Source organism: Vulpes lagopus, chromosome 22, assembly GCF_018345385.1.
Source record: "Vulpes lagopus strain Blue_001 chromosome 22, ASM1834538v1, whole genome shotgun sequence".
Classification (NCBI taxonomy): domain Eukaryota; kingdom Metazoa; phylum Chordata; class Mammalia; order Carnivora; family Canidae; genus Vulpes; species Vulpes lagopus.
Window position 1 is genome coordinate 5,768,349 of NC_054845.1, and position 23,804 is coordinate 5,792,152.

The window sequence follows — 23,804 nt, forward strand, 5'->3', positions numbered from 1 at the left end:
TTCAGTAGAACTAGAGTGCACATTTACAATTGTGTCTGTAATTGGTGACCCAGTTGCTTTTTTTATGATCTGGCTAGCAATATTGGTATAATTAGCATGTATCTTTCTTTTGGCCTTTGAAAGGGGTATTACAAATCACTAAATTTAAATTCCAGTGGTGAGCCACAGAGGGTGAAATCCCTCCTCCTAATTATAAAATAATGCCTTTTTTTGCTTATCCTGAAAGTTGACCACAGTATAGGGTTGGCATAGGACCTAAACGTGAGAGATTATTCGATTCTGACTACACTTGCACCCACCCTGCCTGTTAGAGATTCTTTAACAGTTTCCATAGTAATATGTCTTACAGAAAAGGACCTAATTTCATTAAACTAGATCTATTTGTTTCCTATAACTAAAATTTTTAATTTTCCATATAAGAAGATGATAGAAAGTGTGTGTGTGTGGTGATGAAACTATGTACAAGGGAAAATGTTAGAACTTCTCTATTCCTATAGGAAAGCTTTGATAAATAAGGAAAGAGCCAGAAGATATGGAAAGGCCTATGATGCTGAATTTCATGTATCAACTTGATAGGGCTAAGGGAAGCCCAGATAGCTGATAAAACAGCATTTCTGGGTGTGTCATTTGAATTGATAGATTGAGTAAAGATCACCCTTACCAATGCAGGTGGGCATCATCCAATTAGTTGAGGACCTGAAGAGACAAAAAGGGAAAGGGAAGGGAACATTTTCTCTTTTCTTGAGCTGGGAAATCCATCTTCTGACCTCAGCATTGACCCTTCTGATTTTCTGGCCTTCAAAATTGGGCTAGGATTGACACCACCAGCTTTTCTGGTTCTCCAGCTTACAAACAGTGAACTTCTCCACCTCCATAATCATGTGAGTCATTTCCTATAATAAATCTCCTCTTAAAATATGTCTATATATCTATGTGTATCCTATTGGTTCTATTTCTGGGGAGAAATCTAGTACAAGACCTTTGGTTTCAGATGTGGAAAATACACAAATGAATTGACAGAGAAGAAAAAGCAGTGAGACTGCAGTCTGCTCATGCTGGAAGCCAGGGCACAGCCAAGCCACGAACCCAGCAAAAAGCCCCACCACTGACCTTCTATCAAGGAAATATCATCAAAATATTTAGAGCTCAAGAGAAACAAAGTGGGCTGTATCAGAACCTAAAGGGGATTGCTAATAGAAGTGTCAAGCTCACAGTAGTACAAAGAGGGGTACTGAAAATGGTCTAACTTAAATAAAAAAAATAGGAGTCTGTCCTTCTCAGTCTCTTCTCCAATACAAGAGCTGGTTCTTACAAAGTAATTTGAATTCTATTCCTGGATAAGCCAGCTCTTTAGGGATATTACACTGATTTAACATCTAGTATGGCACTTTCCAAGTGTCCAGGGACACATCCAGAGAGATGTTAGCATGAACAAAGCCATTATAGCACACACTACATGCTAGGTTCCTCACTTGGAGATTCCCAGTGTAAATTAAGGCCTCCAAGGAATCCTGCAGTAAAAATGCTCATCTAACACTGTTGAACATGGTGTTTCTAAAACCCAGCTAGGTATACGTGCTTTCTTTCCTTGTCACACATCTAATAACATTATGAGGGATGTGAATTTGGAAACTATTGATGATTGTGTCAATTAACATGCTTTCAGCTGTAAATAACAGAAAATCCAAAAGAGAGTGGCTTAACCAAATAGAACATTTATAAAAATCACAAGCTGAAAAGTTAAGAAGGAAGGGACTGCTGCTGTTCCACCAGTTCTGTTCAGTAGAACAATAATGCCAGGGCCGGGACCTCCAGGATTACCCCGTCCCTTCATTCATAATTACAAAATGGTGGAAACAGCTCTTCTCCAAGATTGTGGAGAGGTTGGGGCTGTCAACATTTCTTGTTTTCATCCAGAAATCAAAAGCATTTCAGAAGCCACCATTTCATCCCTTGCTCCAGGTGAGCTGGATAGTGCAAGTAGAGCACAGAGAAAGAAGTGGGCTACGGCTGGTGGGTTAGCCTACCTACGGTTTCTTCAATAACGGTAGAATTGCTTTTAGAGACTTGCATTGGGTTGCATACCTTCAGCTCCCACTGGGCGATACTGTTAGAACAATTCTATGACACCCACAGTCGTTCTTCTAATAAGAGCATTCTGTTCATGAGGATGTTGTCCAAAGTGAAACAATGTACTGACACCCACGTGAGAACCTCTTTCAGGCTCAATACTATCTTTTCCCTCCCTGCCGTGTTCATTCCAGAACAATGCCTACCCCACTAGCCTTTTTGGTTCTACCTTAGCCCTAGCGGCCACATTGCTGCTGTTGGACCATTCTCTACAAGGTCCCACAATACTCAGTGTGCACAGGGACCTGGGCAAGTTTCATACCGCTCCAAGACCTATAGATCTTTCTTCTTGTTGCCTTTGGAGATTTTCTCACTCTTTTCAAACTCTATTTTTCTCAACAGATTTAAGAATTTATAAATAAAAGCCCCAATGAAACAGTTTTTTTTTTCCTTTTCACTGCTTCTATATATGTCCCTGATGCAAAGCACAGTCTCTTGATATAAAAGGAGAAGATATAGGCAGAGTTCTAGCCTATAGTTGACTCCTGCATTTGTGCTTGTGAGCGCATCGCTTTCTCTGGCATTTTCTATCCTCAATCAACCTGCACTCTTACTCTCTTCAAGTGTTGCCTCCATGTGGACTTTTCTCCTTTGCCTATTAACATTTTCAAGTCTTCTCCATTTTAAAACATTTTTTAAAAAACACTCTTCAAACTATAGTTCTCCTTTCCCCCTTGATTTCTTGGAAGATCGATACATACCTGTGGCCTCTACTTTCTATTTTCTCAACTAGTTGCAAACTCCCCATTCTAGTAAAATCATTATATCCAACGGCTACTAAGTCCTCTTTCTCTTGGATGTCTCTGCTTGCTAGACAAAGTGAGTGCAAATGAAGCTCCCTGTGTCTTTCAGGCTCTCCTCCCATTTGAATCATGCTAGTGCTAAGAGAATTAATGTGATAATCTAGATTGGGGTCAAAAAACTAAATGTAACTTTTGTTTTTATAAGTACAGTTTTATTTGCATTCATTTGTTTGCATATTGACTGTTTTCATGCTTTAAAACCAAAATTGAGTAGTTGAGACAAAACACTGGCCTGCAAAGCCTATAGTTTTTAATAATTGGCCCTTTAAAGAAAAGATTCGCAGACCTCTTTCTAGATGATCTAAACAATCTAGATGAAAGAATGTATACCAGTAAGAATCAAGAGAAAATAACTATAAGAGAAAATAAATATAAGAAGATATTGATAGAAATTTCTATTGGGGGTGCTTGGATGTCTCAGTTGGAAGAGTATGTGACTTTTTTTTTTTTTTTTTGAGTATGTGACTCTTGATCTCAGAATCATGAGTTTGAGCCCCATGTTGGGTGTCGAGATTGCTTAAATATATACATTTTTAAAAATGTTTAAGGAAATTAATGACTACTGGAAGAGGTGCAGTAAGGAAACAAAATTTTTAGAAATTTTTAGAATTTAACTGGAGATATCCAGTTGTGCTGTGTGGGTAAACAGTGCTGTGTTAACTAAGGGAAAAAACGCGAAGCCAGAAAGTTTGGGTGAGGAAGTGATACAGAGAGGGAGAATGTGATCATGATTTTACTTAGAGCTGTTTTACATTTGAGTATTCTTATATCTAAGCAAGGATAACATGTATGACTTCAGTGTCTGGGAGGAAAATTGGGTCTAAAGAGAAAAATTTGGAAATGCCATTTTTAGAAAAAGAAAATATGGAACCTGAAAAGAAAGTGTTCACAATCAAAAAGTTCCAACACACAGCAATTTCTTCTCCCTACAGATTCAATGAAGTTCTGCACACTATTTATCATCACACTTCATACTTTTGACATGATTTTAGCATGTAGAGTTGACCCTCTTTATTAATTCCATATTTGTGAACTTACATACTTGGTAAAATTTTTTGTAACCCCAAAATTAACATGCATAGTGCTTTCATAATCATTTGCAGACATGATCACAGTGGTGAAAAATTTGAGATGCCTGACACACGTTCCCATTTTAGGTTGACCAAAGTGACGCTCCATCTTATTTTAGCTCTCATACTCTAAATGTCCATTTTGTAGTCTATTTAGTGTCATGTTTTCTGCATTTTTGTGCTTTTTGATGGTGATTTTAGTGTGTGTCAAATGTCCCCAAATCATAATTTTGAAGTCCTCTGTAGTTATGTTCTATGAATAGCGCTGTAATGTGCCTTATGGAGAAAATGTGTTTATCTTTTAGATAAGCTTCATTCGGGCAGGAGTCATGGTGCTGTTAGTGTGAGGTCAATGTTAATAAATCAACAATATATATTAAATAAGATTCCCTTTAAATAGAAACTGCATAAAACAAGGTTATGCATTGATATGTTGGCAAAAATGTTATCAACACAAGCTTGTAGTAACCTAGCAATGTAACCTGTATTTCCTCTAGCAATATTTTAGCATTCACTGTTTGTGGGAACTTAATAGAATGTAACTACATTAAGTAACATGGATTGATTAGTCCATAATCAGCTTATAGATTGCTTAAAGAATCCCTTACTCCTCGTTTGTTAAAATACAATTTATTTAAACTGAAAACAAAAATTAAAAAAAAAAAAAAAAAACAGAAAGAGTTCACCCATTTCTGGGTAAATAAAAATCCCTTATTCATCCTTATGCAACACGTGGTACACTGACATTCACTGATATTTTCTGAAAGTATCTAGCATTACCAGAGAATAGACTTGTTTTCAAACTTATGTGGCTTTTTAACAGAGAGGATCTAATAAACAGGTATGTACTGAACAGGGAGTTTAAAGATGACATGTGTCAAGGCTAGGAGTTTTGCTCTTAAGAAAAACAAACTTAGAAATACTTTAAAGCAAAAGACAATCACAGATGTAAAAAAGTGCTTTTTAATTTTTAACCAAAAGGATCATTAAGTTGATATAAGGTTTTTTTTTTTTTACCGAAATATTCATCATAATGTCAGTCAATATGCGTAAGCAACATGATTATTTAATGAAGGTTGAGGGCACTTGTAATTTGTGTGAATTTAACAATTAGAATTTAAAATTCTTTAAACTCTTATAAAATTATAAATTGATAATATTTCTCCAAATTGAAGTCAGGTAACTTAATCTTAAAACAATTTGAAATTTAAGTACAATTGTTAACGCAACAATGAATAAAGACAAGTTTGCAAGACAGATATAAAGATGAAAATTCAAAAATAAACAGAAGAAATGTAAACAGTTATAAAATAGCAATTTATAAACGTTGCTTAGAGCAAGGCTATTCAAAGTATGGTCCATGAGCTATTAGCAACCCATCCCAAACGAAAGAAAGAACTTGTGCCAGAATGAAAATCAATTATATCATTAATCAGCTGACTTTTTTTTTTTTTATATAACAAGACTTTCTTTAAAGGAAGAAATGTACTGATATATACTCTGGCACAGGTGCCTTATCTCCTTACCGGCTGCAGAACACATACTGCTTATGTCCTTAAAGTGCCACTATAACTTTACCACTGAGTTAACTTGACCGTGGAGAAAAAAATTAAAATAACAATTTTAACTGTCTTCTATACTTTATTTTTTTAACCCTATCTATCCAAAAAGCAAAGTTATTAAACTTTATAAACTCATCACAATTTAACATTAATTTTCAGATGTGTTTAAGTGTTACTGACATCTGTTCACCTAACAGGGACTAAGATTCCTACTTTTAACAAGATACTTCATCCACTTCTGATAGATACTTATTTTCAATCTTTGGAGAAAAAAATGGAATCATTTGTTAGATTCTCTCTAAATACTGGTTTCATTTATTTACATACTTCAAACAGTGAAAATATTTAAATTCACTTTTACGAAGAAATTGCATTTTTATACTGTTTGTGCAACTATTTTTTTTTTTACAATAAAAATAGGAAAAAAGATACGAAATTTACAACTTTGTGTATTCTATTACTAAAGGGCAGCATATGAACTATTTTAAGATTCCTCAGACTAAAAGAAAGCTGGTATAAAATACTTTTTAAGAATTAGCTTATAATTTAAAATTCAAACTTTTTTTATTCTTAATTTTTACTATGGCATAAATTCCTCTAGAAATTTAAAAATATGATCTTTTGTAAAAAATCCTCTTCACCAATGGCTTACCAAGCTTTACCTGCATTAGCTTAGTATGGAAGGCAAATAAATGGATGACCAACATGTTAGAAAAACTCCTCAGTTTTAGATATACAAGAGCCCAATTTAGCTTCTGTAATGGCTAGTTTATTGAACCAACAAACTACTTCTTAAAGAACTTAAATGTATATTTACATGTCCATCAGAAGAGAGCTCCTTTGGCACCTGAGTTGAACACAATATAGTAGAGCAAAGAATCTCTAAGAGAAGTTGTCTAAAGACTATATTTTATCTATCTATACATAAATACATATACCTATACATATACACATATGCACGCACAAATAGAAATCACATTTCCTTTAAGAAATGCTAAAGATTTAAAAAGAATTCACCAGTTAGCCAAATAAAGTGAACTGATGGCTACTAATAGTTTTAAGTTTTTTGGAATATTACCAAATTAGAGTAATATACAATTCAAGGGGGGAACTCAAGAATTTTTTTTGTCAAAATATAATTTCTTTTAATATAGTAACATGGTCATGAGGTTACAATTAACCTAGCATGGTAATATAACTGAATCTTTAATAGTAACCAGGTGCCAAGTCATCAAAGATAACCAAAAAAGGAATACATTTCTCCTCTATTAGCACAACAGTCACCAGCCACTCTGCTGACCTTAGACTCTTACTTGCATTGGTCTCAGGAAAAGACCATTAAAGGTCACGCTGCAGATCACCTTCTGCTGAGCCTCATCACTCACTGGAATCTTACATCTGAGTAGAGCATGATGTCACCAGGTTTTATGATCATGTCCACCTTGCTGTCACGGACTCTGGCCCTGAGTTAATAGTCTTACTGGGCTGTAATATATTTTTATGCGTACTTTTAGAACTCCAAATGATTGGCTTATATCCTAAGACTTAGAAAACATCTAAAATTCTGTTAAGTTGCCAAAATCAGGCAGCATTTTTTCCCCACATTTAATTAATAAATATGTTTTGCCACCCAAAATAGAGCACATTGTTTTATGTAAGTATCTTCTACTCCAGAAATTCTAGAAGATGAAAATCCACTACACCATCTAATTTTCCATCTTTCAGACCTTATTAAATGTTGCGAGAGGGCAAAAGACATTTGAGTTAAAAAATGATGCCATGCTGCTTTTTTTTTTTTTTTTTTCTGCTCCAACTTGTATAGGATATTCCTAGTCAGGTTTCTAATTTCCTCTTGGCTCTGGTTAAAACACCTGTCTCATGTAGCAGACCACATCCTGGAAATCTTAGGCAGTTTCAAAATATTTATGATTGAAATATTTTCAAGTATAAAATATTCCTTGAGCATCTATAAAATAGTACATATTCTTAAACTTGACACTATTATCCTAACAAAATTTTGTCAATAGAGGCATGGTGTAGGACTTACCTTAGAGAACCTATTAAATTCAAATGTCTTCATTTTGTTGAGTTTATTTCAACCATAATAAACCCAAATCACTGTTTTCCTCATCTGTAAAACATTTTGATAAATCCATTTGAACTTGAATTATTTCATTACCATGTAAACTCACATGCATTTTATTTTTTGTCATATTTTAAAATATTTCTTCTTTTAGAGTTAATATCTCAGAACAGGAAATGAAATTATGCTGGTAACCAGTAATTTAGCATCAAAACACTTCCCTAAACTTTTCTCTGCAAAAGTGCATTTACAATATAAACATGCCATAAATGAAGCTACAAACTACAGTCTCACATTGGAGTAGCCCAAATTCAGTCCAAATAAGTCAAAGAGCAAAGTGCTAACACAGCAAATCTGAAACAAGTTCATGGGGATTGGGCAATGAGTTATCAAAGCGAAATCTTTTGGAAACCATGCTGCTGTCCTCTGGAATATTCTCTTTGTCTTCTCGATCACTACAGGTTCCATTACAAGAGGATTTAGAAGTTTTGTCTTCAGAGGACCTTAATGAATGATCTTGACTTTGAGAGGAACTGGAGGTTTCTTCAGGACGAAATAAGTTTCCAAAGTCCCACTGCTGTAGCCAAGAATGAGACAGGCAGATTTCTGCTGTTGGTCTTTTCCTTTGAAAAAAAGGATCGAATGAAAATTGAGAACTAAAAATCAGGTTGGAAATGCCTGCAGTTTGATATACTGTAGACTTTTATTTAAAATTTATTATGAAAATAACACATATGGATAATACAATGTTAGCCTCACAAGTAAAAAAAAATAGTAAAATTATAAAATCGCTTGGGTATACAAACTCTGAAAGAAAATATATATAATTTATAACATTATTATTTTGTGTTCTTAAAAATACTGCTAAATCTTGGAAATAAAGGCTGCTCTCAAATAATGTTTATCCAATATTTGAGTTTTTACTTTTTGTTTTCTCTTCTGAAAATAACAGTCAAATATCACAATATGTCAAAAGTTAGAAAAATACTATCTATAGTCAGAACTCCAACCTTAACAAACCACCATATCCACTGAACATGTTTCCTTAAGCTTTAACTTCATTTTTTATGATCATTTTCAGTTCATTTTTTTCTGATTACAAAAAGTTAATGTGGTCATTTTAGAAATTTTAGAATATAAGTAAAAATATATTTAAGAAAATGAAAACTGCTTATAACCAGAAGCAAACAGTATTTTTACTACTACTACTACTAAATAACCATTCATGTCCAAAATAATGGCCAGTTTAGAATTTGTTCAGACTTTCATTAAGCCAGGAAAATAATGAACTAACCTGTGAGTTCTTTCTCAATGAACAGATAAACAAATTGAGTCCTCTAAGAGATTAAGTAATTGTCAGAGATAAAAGATCTGACAAGTAACAAAACCAGGATCCTAGCCCGAGGCACAGTATCACAGCTTGCTTCTGCATGAAGTATGACCAGGCCATTTTAAAGTAAATGGGACTGATCTGAGTAAAGAAAAGGGAGATCAGTTTTTACTTTTCCTGCTCTGAAGTTGCCAGTGGGTGAGATGAGAGTCCTAAGCCACAGGTTCTAGTCCTTTCTTTTTGCAGGTGGTCAAAGAACATCTGATCCTTAAAGATCTAACAATCAGTAATTTACACTTACCACTTAACCATAATTACTTGACTACAGATTATTCACAACAAAGTCTATCATAGCCAGCCATGTGTATTGTAAACCTTCTATTTTTAATTATTTTAGGAAATATCAGGGTTTAGTAGCAAGTTGAGAGAGAAATAACCCAAATCTTCTCTTTACTCAAAAATTTCCTGTTGTATGTTTTCTATTTTTTCTATGTTTGAAGTTACAGATTTGTTATGTAATGATCTGTTACACCACCTCTCTTCCCGTCTTATCTGAAACTTGAGAGCATATTTCTAATAATTTTATACTGTTTTACAATCTATTTTTCTTAACTGACATACATTATTACTTTTGTAATGGTACTCAAACAAATTAATGTTATAACTTACTCTGGATTTTTTACTAGAAGCCTCTGGATAAAGTCTGTGGCCAGCTGTGAAACTGACGAAAAAGTTTCTTCTGAATAATCTACATTAACTTGAGAAATATTGAGGTATGTTTCTTGGTTATCTTCTCCCACAAATGGAGATGTATGAGTTAACAACATATATGCTATTATACCAACATTCCTGAAAAAAACAAGGGACAAGAGGAGAACTTAAAACGTGTTAATCTGAAAATATTTACATAAAGTAATAAAAGTGATACTCAACATATTCCTGTCCTCAAAACTTATAGTTAATCTACAGACTTAGATTGCTTTCAGATTTCCTATATTATTAAAACTAAAAAATGAGTTATCTCAAAGTCTGACTCACAGAAAAAGAAGATGAGGGGAATGCACATGTGTTACACAATTATAAATATAATGTACTAAATATAAATCATGATATCTGTATCTACCCTTCACTCAGACACCTGTTATGGAGTACACAGAGCTGCTCGAAGGGCAGCATTTTCTAAATGATGTCAATGACACACTTATGATCTGTGAGACATAAACAGCAGTTCTGTGCAGAGAGTCAGCAAATTTGGCAAAGCACAAAGTTGCACAGGCAGAGGTTCTTTTTTCATTGTAAAATTTTTCAGAGCCTTAAATATATTAATGAGAAAGTCTGGCGGGGTCTGAAAAAGACAATACACACAGTACATGTTTTCCATTTATGTAGCCAAGGACCGTTTTTCCTTGGCAAGCCCATCACTGTTACGTAGAACACAGGGAGTAAGTCTAAACTCTTCCACTTGGCCTGTGGAGTCAGCCCCACTGTGGTCCCAACTAAAGTTCCAGGAGGAATTCCGGTTTTATTCCCTAGGATATCTGATATTCAAAATATCACTTTGCTTGCCACAAAAACTCACAATACCCCAGAGATAACATCTCATAAAACTAGACTTTTGCATGAACCCGACCCCTCGTCTTTCTGCCTAGCATATACCTTACTGGTTCTTCCAGACCTAGATCAGATATCTTCCATCTGGGGCTTGTCTGCTGCTTCCTCCATGCTTATTAAGTATTTTACCTTACTACAGAACATGTAGCACAGTACTGGGACTGTTTTGGCTTTTTAGTCCTCAGGAAAGAGATTTTCCTATTTAGTTCTGTATTTTTAGCTCACAGCCAAAGTATTACTTAAAAACCATGGACAGGTAAATGTCTTCTGTGGCATAGTAGTGATACATGAAAAAAATCTTTTATAGAAAGCCTTATTATTTAAATCTGGAATCAAAGAACTCTAGAATATATATATATATATATACACACACACACACACACACACACACTAATCAACTTTTAATAAAAGCATTCAGGTAACTAACAAAATCTTACCACATATCTGTTGCTGTGGTAATAGGATCATAGTTCAGGATTTCTGGAGCTAAAAGCAAAAAAAATTCAAATTCAATACTGACAAATTTATTTATTTATTTTTTAATTTTTTTTTATTATTTATTTATGATAGTCATACAGAGAGAGAGTGGCAGAGACAAGGCAGAGACATAGGCAGAGGGAGAAGCAGGCTCCAGGCACCGGGAGCCCGACGTGGGATTCGATCCCGGGTCTCCAGGATCGCGCCCTGGGCCAAAGGCAGGCGCCAAACCGCTGCACCACCCAGGGATCCCAATACTGACAAATTTAAAAACATGAAAATTATTTTATAATAAATTAACACTAGAATCTTTTTTAAAATTTTGGTTATATTGCTCTGTTAGACATTAGTTTGTGTTATTATACTGATTTAAGTTTTTCTTTTCGAGGGAAGAGAACCATATGTATTTACAATAACATCATGAGCAAATTCTGCTTCCTAGAAGCACTTTAAATTTTCAAGTAGATTAAATATCCCTCTTAAAGTATCAAAAATTTAAATTCCTATGCAATTAATTTCCCATATTTAACTTCTCTGCTAATTTTTTAAGTGCAAAGTAAATTTTCTATAACTGGTAAATATTATCACAAATTTCAAATTAGTAAAGTCCAAACTAGGATTTATGCTTGAATAATAACTTGTTTCACAGTATAGTTTTATAATTTCTCCAAAGAGAAACTATTTCCTGAAGCCTAATGTATTTATTAGTAAGGACTCTTGAGTTTATATATTTGTCAGTCTGTCCAACACACAATCTATAACCTTACACATACTTCTGTGAGCTGTTATATATAATTACAATCATTTATTCTAGGACACTATAGCCCCTATTAGCATTCAAAAATTAGTAATTTGCTTTGTTTTCATTTGGGAAAGTCAGCTAGCTGCCTTGATGAGAAGACATGTTGTAGCTCTTCAATGCTCACAAGGGAATATCAACAAGCAACAAAAAAAAAGTATAAAAAGATTATTACTATAACTTAAAATGCTTTAAACTTATGTGCTGCACTTCAGGTAACTTATTTTTTTCATCTGCATGATCCAATTCACTGATAAAGTACAATATCCCTAGATTATCTAATCGTATGATCTTTCTGGCATTTTTTTCCTTCAAAATCCTCCTTTTACAATCCTAGACAAAACCTCACATTTTTAACACAGCAGCAACAAATAGCAACAAGCAATTTTGCTAAAAATTCTTGCAAAACTAAAGATAATGTATATTGTAAGCAGCTTCAGAGTTGGGACCAGGACAGAAGTAGAAATGACATCTATCCAATAGCCAGGCTTCAAAGGCAATAATGGACCATGTGACTCTCTTATTTTCCTCTTTTTCCATTTTCTCCTCTTCCCTAACTTCCACTTCACCCATTTTTCTTTATATACAAAGCCTTTACACGCAAACACTAACTTGTGAACTTATATGCCCAATATCCTGTGAATTTTGTGAATGTCTCAATAATCTTATATTCACTAAAGTTCATTTAAATGTGTCATAACCAAATTTCAATGTATGAAAATACCTGAGCTAAATATATACTGGAATTACATGCTCTAAAATATGGTTTTATAGAGGTATCATTTCATTGATAAATTTCAAAAACGGTGTAGAAAATAAAAGGAAACTCTTACCTAAGTATTCTGGTGTTCCCATGATTTCCCGAAGTTCACATGCATTTCCTATTTTTCGAGACATTCCAAAATCTACAATTTTTATATCTCCAAGAGGATATATGCTGCTCAATAATATATTCTGTGGCTAAATGGAGCATAACAAAAAAAATGATATGTAATATACAACAATAAAAGAATACTATGTTCAGATTGGAAGTAAATTGTTTAGCTATTACACATTTCATGAAGTCATTCACCAAACATCTACTAACTACTATTTAGGAAAAGCTTTACACTCAATGATAAATAAAGTTAAAAATATATACTCTGAAGATTCCTAGTTTGGACAAAAAGGAAAAGTTAGGTGAATATGTAAACTGATTAACTGATTATGAGATATACTCAGAAATAAAGACAAGACTACTTAATTCTGCCTATTATAAACGCTCAGAAGCTTTTGCTGTAGAGATGATATTTAAGCTGAACCTTATAGGATAAATAGGAGTATGTCAGTTAGAAAGGCATTCTAGGAAACAGCATGAAAAAAGGTATAAAGGAATACAAAATGTATTTTCCAGAAACAGAAAATGGCTCAGTACAATATGATGGTTCTGGGTCTGACTGTTGCCAGATTTTTAGCTTAGACAATGAGATAGATACATGGAAGGTTTCAGCCATTGCTTCCCAGAACCATGTGATTCTGTTTTATAAAGCAAAGGCTTGAGGTTTATTACAAAATTCCCTGCCACTGTCATAACCCATAGGGCTGCCAAGTGCCGTTCCCAAAGTCTGTGAGAAGAATCATTAACTTTGAGAAAACCCCATGCTTGTTTATTATTAAATCACAGAGACATTAAAAGAGAAGAGCTAAGGGTAATTAGATCCATTGTTGTCAACCACAGGCTTTAAGCTATATAAAGCCAAGTTTATTTGCCATCCCTGACTACAAGTGCTGTGTGGTGTTATGTAATACATGTGACTGGTCTGTCCTTAGCAAGAAAAAAAAAAAGAAACCCCAACAGGAAATTTGTAGGGGCATGATTATCCTGATATTTACCATATTGGTATTTTTCCAATAACAAATTGGTAGGGGACATGGGATGGCTATTAGATAGTAAATACTACTCCTCCTCCATAGGGAGGCCCAATACAGATGAATAGATTTTCTTTTTCTTTTGAAAATGGGGTAAGAGGAAGAGAGAAAGTAAGTCTAGTTTGAGACATGTACATTTTAAAGTTTCTACAAGATAACCAAATGGTATCTAATCTGATCTGTAATTGGAGAAAATAATTTGGAGTTTAGGAGAAAATCCTGGGCTAAAGGTAAGAGAACTGGGGAATTATCATTATTGTGAAAGTGACAGTAAAGGACAAAGGATCATCCAATAGGGAGACAGTATAGAAAACAGAAGAGTCCAATGTTCAAAAAATAAGAGACAGACTGATCGAGATTCTGGATGGCTGTGGAGGAAAGATAAGGAGAAAGGATAATAACATAAGAGGGTTAAGTGGTATTTCAGGGCTGGAGTAAGCAGCCTGAATGGTCTGGGGAGCAAAAAAAGGAAAAGCCAAAAGACTAAAAGTCTCCAGGGAAAGATGAACGAATACAATGGGAGCAAAGAAATGAGGACTAGTAGGTGGTTATCTTCAGAGATGGAGATCAGACTATTTAGAGGTATGACCATTTTACAGGATGAGAAAATCCAGGGTGTAAGAGTGAAATGGAGTAGGATATATAAAAGATGAGAACATGTTTAAGAGCGCAGTGATTAATTTGAGCTGCTCACACATGTGTTCTCCTCTCTGCCAATACAAAATTCAGTCCACGTAGCACATGGGTAAACGAAGAGTGCACCACTACAGTACAGAGGGGTATGACTGGACTGTTGCTTCCTACCAATACCAGCTTGCAACTATGCATTGGAGCAGAAGAGACAAAGATGTTGTGTTACTTAAATGGTACATATGGTACATTACCTTTAAATCAAGGTGTACAATGTTATTCTGATGTAGATAACAAACTCCTTCAAGTATTTGTTTAATGAGCCTGATAATATCATTTTCAGAAACCATTTCAGCCAGCTCAGGCAAACACAAGTTGAAAATTTCTCCACCCGCAGCACTGAAATGAAATTCAAATAATAGAAACATGAAAAATCATTGACCTAAAAATGACAACTTTTAAGTACTATAGAGCTATTAAGTAAAAGGCAAAGCCATCTAAACTTTAGTCTCTCTACATAGCTATATATAATTAAGAAACTGGGAGCGGGAGGGAGAGATCTTTAAGAAAGAATGTAAATGGCAAGACTATTTCAAATTTTGAGTACTGATATTTGTATAATAAAATAATAATATAATAATAGAGTTGAATTGCTTTATAATGCAATAATATTATAGTCTGCTTTAATGTTACAATAAAAATAATAGCTAACACTTTGAGATCAGCTCTGTTCTTCATTTTATTCATTTATATATAGACATAAATATCCTCTCTTTTGATTCTCATGGCAACTATATGGGGTAGGTGGTTAAAAGTTCCATTTTACTGATGAAGAAACAAGTACAAAGAGGTTAAGCTACTTGTACTAGGTCACATGGTAAACAGGGACCAGAATCTGAATCTGTATAAAATGGGTAAAAATATGCATTCTTAACCAATACTCTGTATTGCAGCTTCACAAATCTTTTATTATTATTTTTAAAAGAACTGAAAATCTAAAGAATGTTGACAAAGGCATAGAAAAAAGTCCTTAAGTTTGGGATCAGTATAAATTTAAATCCCAAATCTGCTATTTACCAGCAATATAACTTAGGATCAGTCACTTATTTGGCTTTCACCATCTGTAAAACAGGGTTATCACTGAATTCAATATTTTTTTGAGGACTAAATTGAAAATTCAAAAAAAATCTAGATGGTTATTCAATAAATTTATACGTTTAAGAATATCTCAAGTAAAGCATATTCTATGTGATAAAATAGGACAGTGTCTGGCATGTAGAAGGTGTTCAGTAATAGTGTTTGTCGAATGAATCAATGAATGTTGGAATTGGCAGCCATTCTTCACAGAGGTTTAAATAGAAATTCAGAAGTCTCATTGTGGAAAAGAAAGAAGCAGGTCATATGTATTAGGGGTTCTAAGAGGAAAACATAATGGTGGTCAATTTGAGTCCTACACTGGAAGTCACAGGACTGACCCTTCACATTGCAGAGGTAACCTGTAACTAAGCCATCTGTACCAATCTGTGCCAGTTAGAGGCTGCAGACATTTGCTGCTTTGCACTTTATCATATTCCAGAGAAAACAGTGTAGGACAGCTGGTAAGGAATACTTGTGAAACCTCCAATCATACTTATACTTCAACTTCCTTCAACTCCTGAAACTCTGAGAAAATTCATAAAAATTAATACCTGTCTCAAGGTATCATGGCAAAGACAACCTGAGTATTAAAAAGTTAGTTTGCTATAAAATTTATAGTCATAGAACTGAACTCAAAAATAAGGCATAGGAAGACAATATGAGAAATTCATGCTCACCTACAAAAGAAAAAAATTAATCTTTATGACTTAATAGGCCACCCTTGGTGGCCCACTGATCTGCAGGTCTGATATCACAGCCCTGCTCAAGGTCTGAGGGAAGAGGGGCTCTCCAGGCCAGGCAGCTAGTGACACCCTCACTCCTTCCCTTTCTGGTTACATTATTTAGGTTTTAATGAAACAAACCCTCTCAAAACAGAAAGTGGTCTAAATATTTCCTGGAGAGATTGCAGATAATGCAATCATAAGCAAGTAAGAAAATGAAGAGATCATACTTTAGATTCTTAGAATGAGTGCTTGTCTTAACATGAATTATTTGATAAGAAACCAGACCAAATAATTTGAAATAAAAGACAACTGTCTAAAATATGGATTTACATCTACTATGAAGGTATGAAAATCCAGTGTGTAGGGGTGAGAGAGAGTAGAAGGAATGAAGGATTAGAACATAGAGGGATGATGGTTTTTTAAGAACCCAATGATTAATTTGCGCTGCTCATACATGTGGTCTTCTCTTCTCTGCCAATACAAAATTCAGTCCATATAAGCACACATTCACTAAAATTAATTCAATAGCCAGAACCCTCCACTAATTAAAAATTCAAAAAATATAAGTAACTGAAAAAAGAATGTACAGCTCCCTGGTGCACATATGAGCTAAGACAGCAGGTTGCTTATAGGGGTACCTACTAAAATTCAAGACTGCCTGGGTTCCGTCCATTCTGGCTCTGCTGCTAACTAGCTGCATAAACTGGGACAAAATGTTGCCTTTGGGTCCTTTACTGTAACACAATGATACATGATGAATAAGACAGCTCCTACTTCACTGGACTGCTGTAATTAAATTAGAATTAAATTAGATAAACCATATAAAGTATTGAATACAATGTCTTAGGGGTCAAAGCGATCTATAAATTTTTATCACAGTGTCTGACACATGGTAGATATTCAGGATATATTAACTATTACTAGAATGAGTCAATAAATTTTAATTCCAAGCCTAGCCAATATATAGCCTTTCCGAATTTGGGGGCTTCTCACTGAACTCTGATTTTCAAAGGCAATTTAAAAAGTCTTTGCTAAATTAAAATTCATTTTTTAGAAACATATCATACATATAAAAATGCACACGATATATTCTTAAGTGAAAAAAGAGAGCTCCAATAGAATGCTCCCAAACTCACAATTTTGTTTATAACAGTACATAGGCACAGACCAAAACATAAGAATAATTTTAAAATACAGGAATATGTCATAAAAGTAACCACAATTTACATATGATTTCTACCTTCTATATCCTCTAAATTAAACACAATACATAGGTATTACTTTTGTAACCACACTAAGTATCCAGAGGATTTTTTGTTTGTTTCAATAACAAAATCAAACAAATATTATGACTGTCAGCCAAACATGTTGTCCCTTCTTTTCTGCTTGGCAAGCTGACCAATGTCTTTTGTAGGACTGTCATTTTTCCCATAAAAGAGGGACCTAGGTAGAGCAATGGGAATAGAAAATTAGGAGGAGCTAAAAGGAAGGAAACAATTAGGTGACACAAGAAGCAGATTCCAGAAGTTAGCAGAAACTAGAAACATCATGGAAGCAGTGAGTAGTAGACAAGCATATGCTTTATTAAAACAAGTCACCCAAGAGCAGTGACTCCTAAGAAGAAAATAATCCCTCCAAAGTCAGAAAAGGCACCTATATTATTATCATTGCCCTGGAAGGTACATTCAGGTGTATTTCCTCTTTTACTGTTAGAAGAATTTGCCCCTTGATGGGACATCAACCAACAAACTTAGAAATTTGGAATATTTCCATTCATTTGCTTATGTATTTGTATATACATTGTGTGTGTGATAATAGTATTTTAGTACCATTCTAGGCAATCAACTTTTCCTGGTATATTGCTTTTTACAAATCTATAAATTAACTGCTTCATCCTTAAAATAACTGAATACTAAAATTAGGCTAATATACTTTTAAATTCAAAAAGGCAATGGTGCAGGTTAACTGCTAAAAAGGATTATTATAAATTATAATGCATTTTTAAACAAATAATTTCTTTAGTTTATTATGAAAGATTTCTTTTACAAAAAAAAAACCTATCAGAGCCTAACACATGCTAAACATAAATTTAGCTAATCTCTTCCAACTGTTACAGATGTTCAAACACATTTTATAGACATTAATAAATGTGTCAGACTGTCACTCAGTAAAAATACTATTTTAGAGTCAGATGTGATTATACTAATTAACAAGCCAGTTGGCTTAATCATGCTGTCCCCATGCTTAACCTGATGAAATGTTGAATTATTTGGGTGTTTTCAGCTTTTCACTGACTTGTGGGAAGAGATATGTTTTACTTCTTATTGCTATTATTCCTAACAGCTTTTTCACATGTCACATAAATAAATGTGTTTCTTCAACAAACAACATGGTAGGCATACCTTCACCATCATGGAAATTCACCCTTCTATCCTCCATGAGTCATTTACCTTGGATGTGTTTTTCAAATAGATGGACAAAATACATAAATGATTTCAATTCTACATATCCATCAGATAGTTTTGCACAAAAACTCATCAACTTTTTATGCTAATAGCAATGAAAATTTACTTGTTTTCCCACAATCCCCAAATGTGTTGTCATTTGGTTTTTGTGTGTGTGTGCTGTTTAGTTTTTGTGTATATCTGAAAATATTAGAATATACACTATGTTCTCTAATGTTTTATCAACAGAAATCTTTACAAGTTCCTGTCATACTTTTATCACTCCTTTTTTTTAAAGTTTGTATTTATTTATTTAAGAGAGAGAGGGAGGGAGGGAAGGAGAGGGAGGGAGAGAGAGAGAGAGAGAGAACAAGCAGGAGGCTGGGGCAGAGGGAAAGGGAGAAGCAGACTCCCCACTGAGCAGGGAGGCCTATGTGAACTGAGCTGAAGGCAGATGCTTAAATGACTGAGCCACTCCGGCCCTCTATCACGTCTATTCTTGACACTTCAAGTCACCTTATCCCGCCAATTAAGATACGTACTATAAATTTATTTAAATTTATTAAAGTATATACTTACTACTCCAGTATCAAAATGATTTCACTGGTATTTTCATAGACTTCATGAAGATTAATTACATGAGGACAAGACTTTGCCAATTCAAGTATGGCAATCTCATGTAGAATCTCTGCTCGACAATCCTGCCCTCTTCTTCTCTTTTTTAGAAATTTTGCAGCATATTCTTGGCCAGTAGATTTTGATATACACTGTCTAACCACAGCAAACTTTCCTCTGGGGGGAAAAACGAGGACAATCAATTTTAACTTCTGCATAAAGAACAATATTAGTATAATACAGACGCGGTTACAATTCTAACTTAGAGCTAATCCTTTCAAACAATGATGCCATTAGGAATTTATCTATGTTTTCTTAACTAAACTAACTAAATCAAATACATGTATTTTTATAAAATTTATAGGACTATCACATAAAAATGAAAATAGCAAATGTAATAACAGGATATGATAGAATTATATTGGTTCATCACTATTAATATACTACATTATCACTGTAGGGGGAGATCTCATCCACATACCAACTCCATGCCATACTCTTGATACAAATTTTTGTTATTAAAAATGTAACAATCCTGTATCATAAATGATATTCCATTTTGTATCCTGGTCTATTTCCAAAGACTATGCCCTTAATAGAGTGCCATACTAACTCTAATCAAAGTAGCTTCCTTCAAAAACAAAAAATTAAAATGAATGCAAAAATGAGTATTTGATATTTAATTTTATTAGTGTAGTCATTTTGCCTTTCTTTTTTTTTTTTAATTTTTATTTATTTATGATAGTTACACAGAGAGAGAGAGAGAGAGGCAGAGACACAGGCAGAGGGAGAAGCAGGCTCCATGCACCGGGAGCCTGATGTGGGATTCGATCCCGGGTCTCCAGGATCGCGCCCTGGGCCAAAGGCAGGCGCCAAACCGCTGCACCACCCAGGGATCCCTCATTTTGCCTTTCAACACCACTTTTAACAATCTTTGAAGTTTTCTATTACTAATTTAGCAGTTGTTTTACCAGTAAATCTCTTAATATTGCCCAGTGTTTATGAAGCCTACAACAGATCAAAGGTGTGTCCTATGGAGAGTATCCAGAGACACTTCACAATCAACTGAGAAAATTAATAGTTATCAACAGCTGTGTAAAATACACCCATCAAGGTCATGCCTATCATTTTAGAAATAAGTATGTATTTAGCTCTCTCCAACACAAGTGCTTAGCATCTCAGCCAATATTTAAAAAGACACTGGTAAATGTGTATTCTAAGCCTGATTTGCCCCAAATCTAGTTTCCCAAAGACCTAGAGCTATTTTCAGTAAGACTATTTAAGAAACTAATAAAGGCTACTGACTGCCTACCCAGAAAAATTTACACATCCCTCAAATAGAAAGTTTTACATACAATTCCAGAGGGTTTTCAGATTTCAAAGCTCATCTGTAAACCTTCTAAACCTGAGTCCAAGGGATCCCAAATTAAGAACCTGTATCCTAAGGCTCAAATTATTTCGTAGATACTAACAAATGAGGTATAAATAAAGAGTCTTCAGGGAAGAACTTTTGTTCCACAACTCTTCTTTCCCTAATTCAACTTCTAACACAGCATATTAGGTGCTTAGCAAGGAATACTTGGTATTTAGCGTGGGGGTGAGGGACAAAATAAATTGCTTGATTGTATTTTACTTGCTATTCTGTAGGGCCAGGAAGACAGATTCATTCTCTTTATTTCCCAAACTTCTTCAAAATTGGTGCCACTGAAAAGTCTGGAAAATCAAGCTGAAAAAGTAAAGCTACTAATACCAAAAAAAAAAGACCAAGCTACAACTTAGACTCTTCTACTTTTATCAAAACTACATCAACTCAATAAGTTTGCATGCACAAGCCTGATTCTTAGAAAGAACTTTTAAGATTTGGAATGTTTAAACTCTCAAGGTATTTTTTCACTGTGTGCAAATGTAATACAGATCAACGCATTTCAGTGACCACACAAAAAGGTCATCAGTCTCTACTCTGCATTTGAATCACCCATGTTTATAGATTTTATACTGGATAAACTAAAGTTTATAAACTTTAAACTTTAAAGTTTATAAACTGAATCAGACTAAGATTAAATGACTCCTGAAAGGTCATATATGGAACTGGAGTGCCAAGAATCAAATCATGGAATGTAAATTCCTAGCTTTCTCTTCTAACCACTACAAAACAATTCCTCCCTCTCAGACAGTTTTTTTAAGAAGTGCGAATCACTTCTGTCAATTCTCACTTAGATTAGAAGTGAAAACGTGTCTAAAACGGAAAGGGAATTTTGAGTTTCATGAAGAAATTTACCTTGTAAAACTTAGTAAACAGAAACTAGTTAGCCAAGAAAACTGTCCATCTAAAAAAAAAAAAAAAACTGTTTATACTACCAATTGTGACAATTAAGTTCTGCTCTAATTTTATAATTATATATGCAAGCCAGAATTTTCTCAATGAGAAAACTTAACTAGCAATTTTTTTAATCCAATTCCCCCATATATTCTTATGAAGTGTTCTTAAACAAGTACAGAACTCATTAAACCAGTAAAAAGGTGACCAAATGATATTGGTAATTATTTGTCAGTGTTTACAACTGAGTAAAAGCCCCATGAGGGCACAGATCCTATCTGTCCTAATTACTACCGTTACAAAATTTACACTTTGAGAACAGGTAACAGAAATTAAAGTATCTGTTGAAAGAGTTACACACCTACTACAATACCATATGCCATGCTATTTTGCATCCTGTGCTTACAGCATTTATATTTTTTAAGGCTTACTTGAGATTCCAATAACATTTCACATATATATTCATTTAGATACTGTTAATTACCATAATTATCAGATGACTTAGGAAGAAAAAATGAATCTTTCCCATTCTAAAATGCTAATTGTGGTTTAGAAGTATAAAAAATAATCTCTTATACATAATGTTCCTATATCAAATTTAACAAAAACACTTAAGAAAATTAAAAACGCTTAACCATAATACTTAATTCATACCCTAAAAAGGCAAAGCAACTAGATTTTCCAGCAGTGAAAATGTCTAGTAGTTACCCTTCTGCATTCTAGAAGAGACAATAAAATGTGAAAGGAGGGGGGAGGGTAAGCCACAAAGGAAACTGACGTTTATTTCTGCATCTGCCTCACCCTTCTAACCACAAGTACTAAGAAACTTTGCCTCCGTTGGGGGAGGGATGGAAAACTCCTAACCAAAATGTTAAAAAAAACAGGAACAATGCAAAACATTTTGAGAATAATCTAAATGAACTGTTAATTTTTACATATTTTCTTTTAATTTGCTAAAGGAAAATAAGTTCTTAAACACTAACATCTTAAAATTAATTTTAAAAAGTTGATTTAGAAAGATTAAAAGAGTTCTTTACAAACACCTTTGTAGTTCTCCACATGCTAGCTTATGTTTACATACTTTAAAATGTAAAGCCTCAAAAGAAACAATATTATTATCCTAATTTTCATTTTGCATTAGTATATTAAAATTGGTAACAATATTGGAAGAACTTAAAGGAAGTCATTGGCAGTGAAAGATCATGATTTCCAATGATCAAGTCTAATTAGAAATATCCTTCCTTCCTTTACCACATGATTCATTAGCCCAGAGAATAATGTTAGGTCTTTCATAAAGATATTAGAAGATAGAACGTTAGCAAACTGAATTTGCCTCAGAGTCTATCATGAGTTTTGCTCTAAAATGTTAAAAAATACACCTGACTCCAGTTTATGCTTCTTATTTATGACAGTACCTCATTTATAAAACCACTTGAAATTATTAATATTGTCCTCCTCAAAGTTTAAGTTCTCCAAAACTCCCAAAGAAATATTTTATAGACTTTCAAGACCTGTAGTATCTCTATTTTGCAAAATTAATTTAATAGATGTATGTATATTCACCCATCAAAATACTAACTTAGAAATATGGAAAGGAACACCCTTTATTGTGTATACTGTTCAAAGCTTTTCATATTCAGTTACCTGGTCAAAGCAGTTTCCAAAAGTTTTTGCAATAGAAGGAAACTTGGAGACATCTAGTCCACCCTCTTATTTTAATGAAAAGGAAATCACACCACTAAGTAGATCACACAAATTTAGATCCAGAATAGAGACAGGTCAATTGACTTCCAGTTTTTGTTTTTTTTTTAAGATTTAATTTATTTATTCATGAGAGACACAGAGAAAGAGAAGTAGGGACATAGACAGAGGGAGAAGCAGGCTCCCTGCAGGGAGTCCATTGTGGGACTTGATCCCAGGACCCCAGGATTACGACCTGAACAGAGGGCAGACACTCAACTGCTGAGCCACCCAGCTGACCCCTGACTTCCAGTTTAATCTGTTTTTTACTAAGATACTACATGAGCCATATGGTATATATTTGACATGGCTGTTAAAAAAAAAAAATAAAGAGGGAAGAAAACTCCTAATAATAAAGCTTTATGGTAATCTAGATATTAAGATATTGACAATATTGTGTCCACTCTAATCTTCTTATTGTAA

General features: G+C 34.0%; 1 protein-coding gene across 1 annotated transcript in view; it reads right to left on the reverse strand.

The window, feature by feature from the left end:
• Positions 1–4,950: 4,950 nt before the first annotated feature.
• Positions 4,951–23,804, reverse strand: part of STK17B (serine/threonine kinase 17b) — a 28,858-nt gene continuing 10,004 nt past the window's right edge. The window contains exons 3-8 of the mRNA XM_041737612.1: positions 19,289–19,501; positions 14,658–14,802; positions 12,699–12,825; positions 11,027–11,075; positions 9,648–9,827; positions 4,951–8,271 (exon numbers count right to left, since the gene is read on the reverse strand). Coding sequence (XP_041593546.1) covers positions 7,989–8,271; positions 9,648–9,827; positions 11,027–11,075; positions 12,699–12,825; positions 14,658–14,802; positions 19,289–19,501 — 997 coding nt within the window. The 3' untranslated portion in view covers positions 4,951–7,988. The remainder of the gene's footprint in view (positions 8,272–9,647; positions 9,828–11,026; positions 11,076–12,698; positions 12,826–14,657; positions 14,803–19,288; positions 19,502–23,804) is intronic.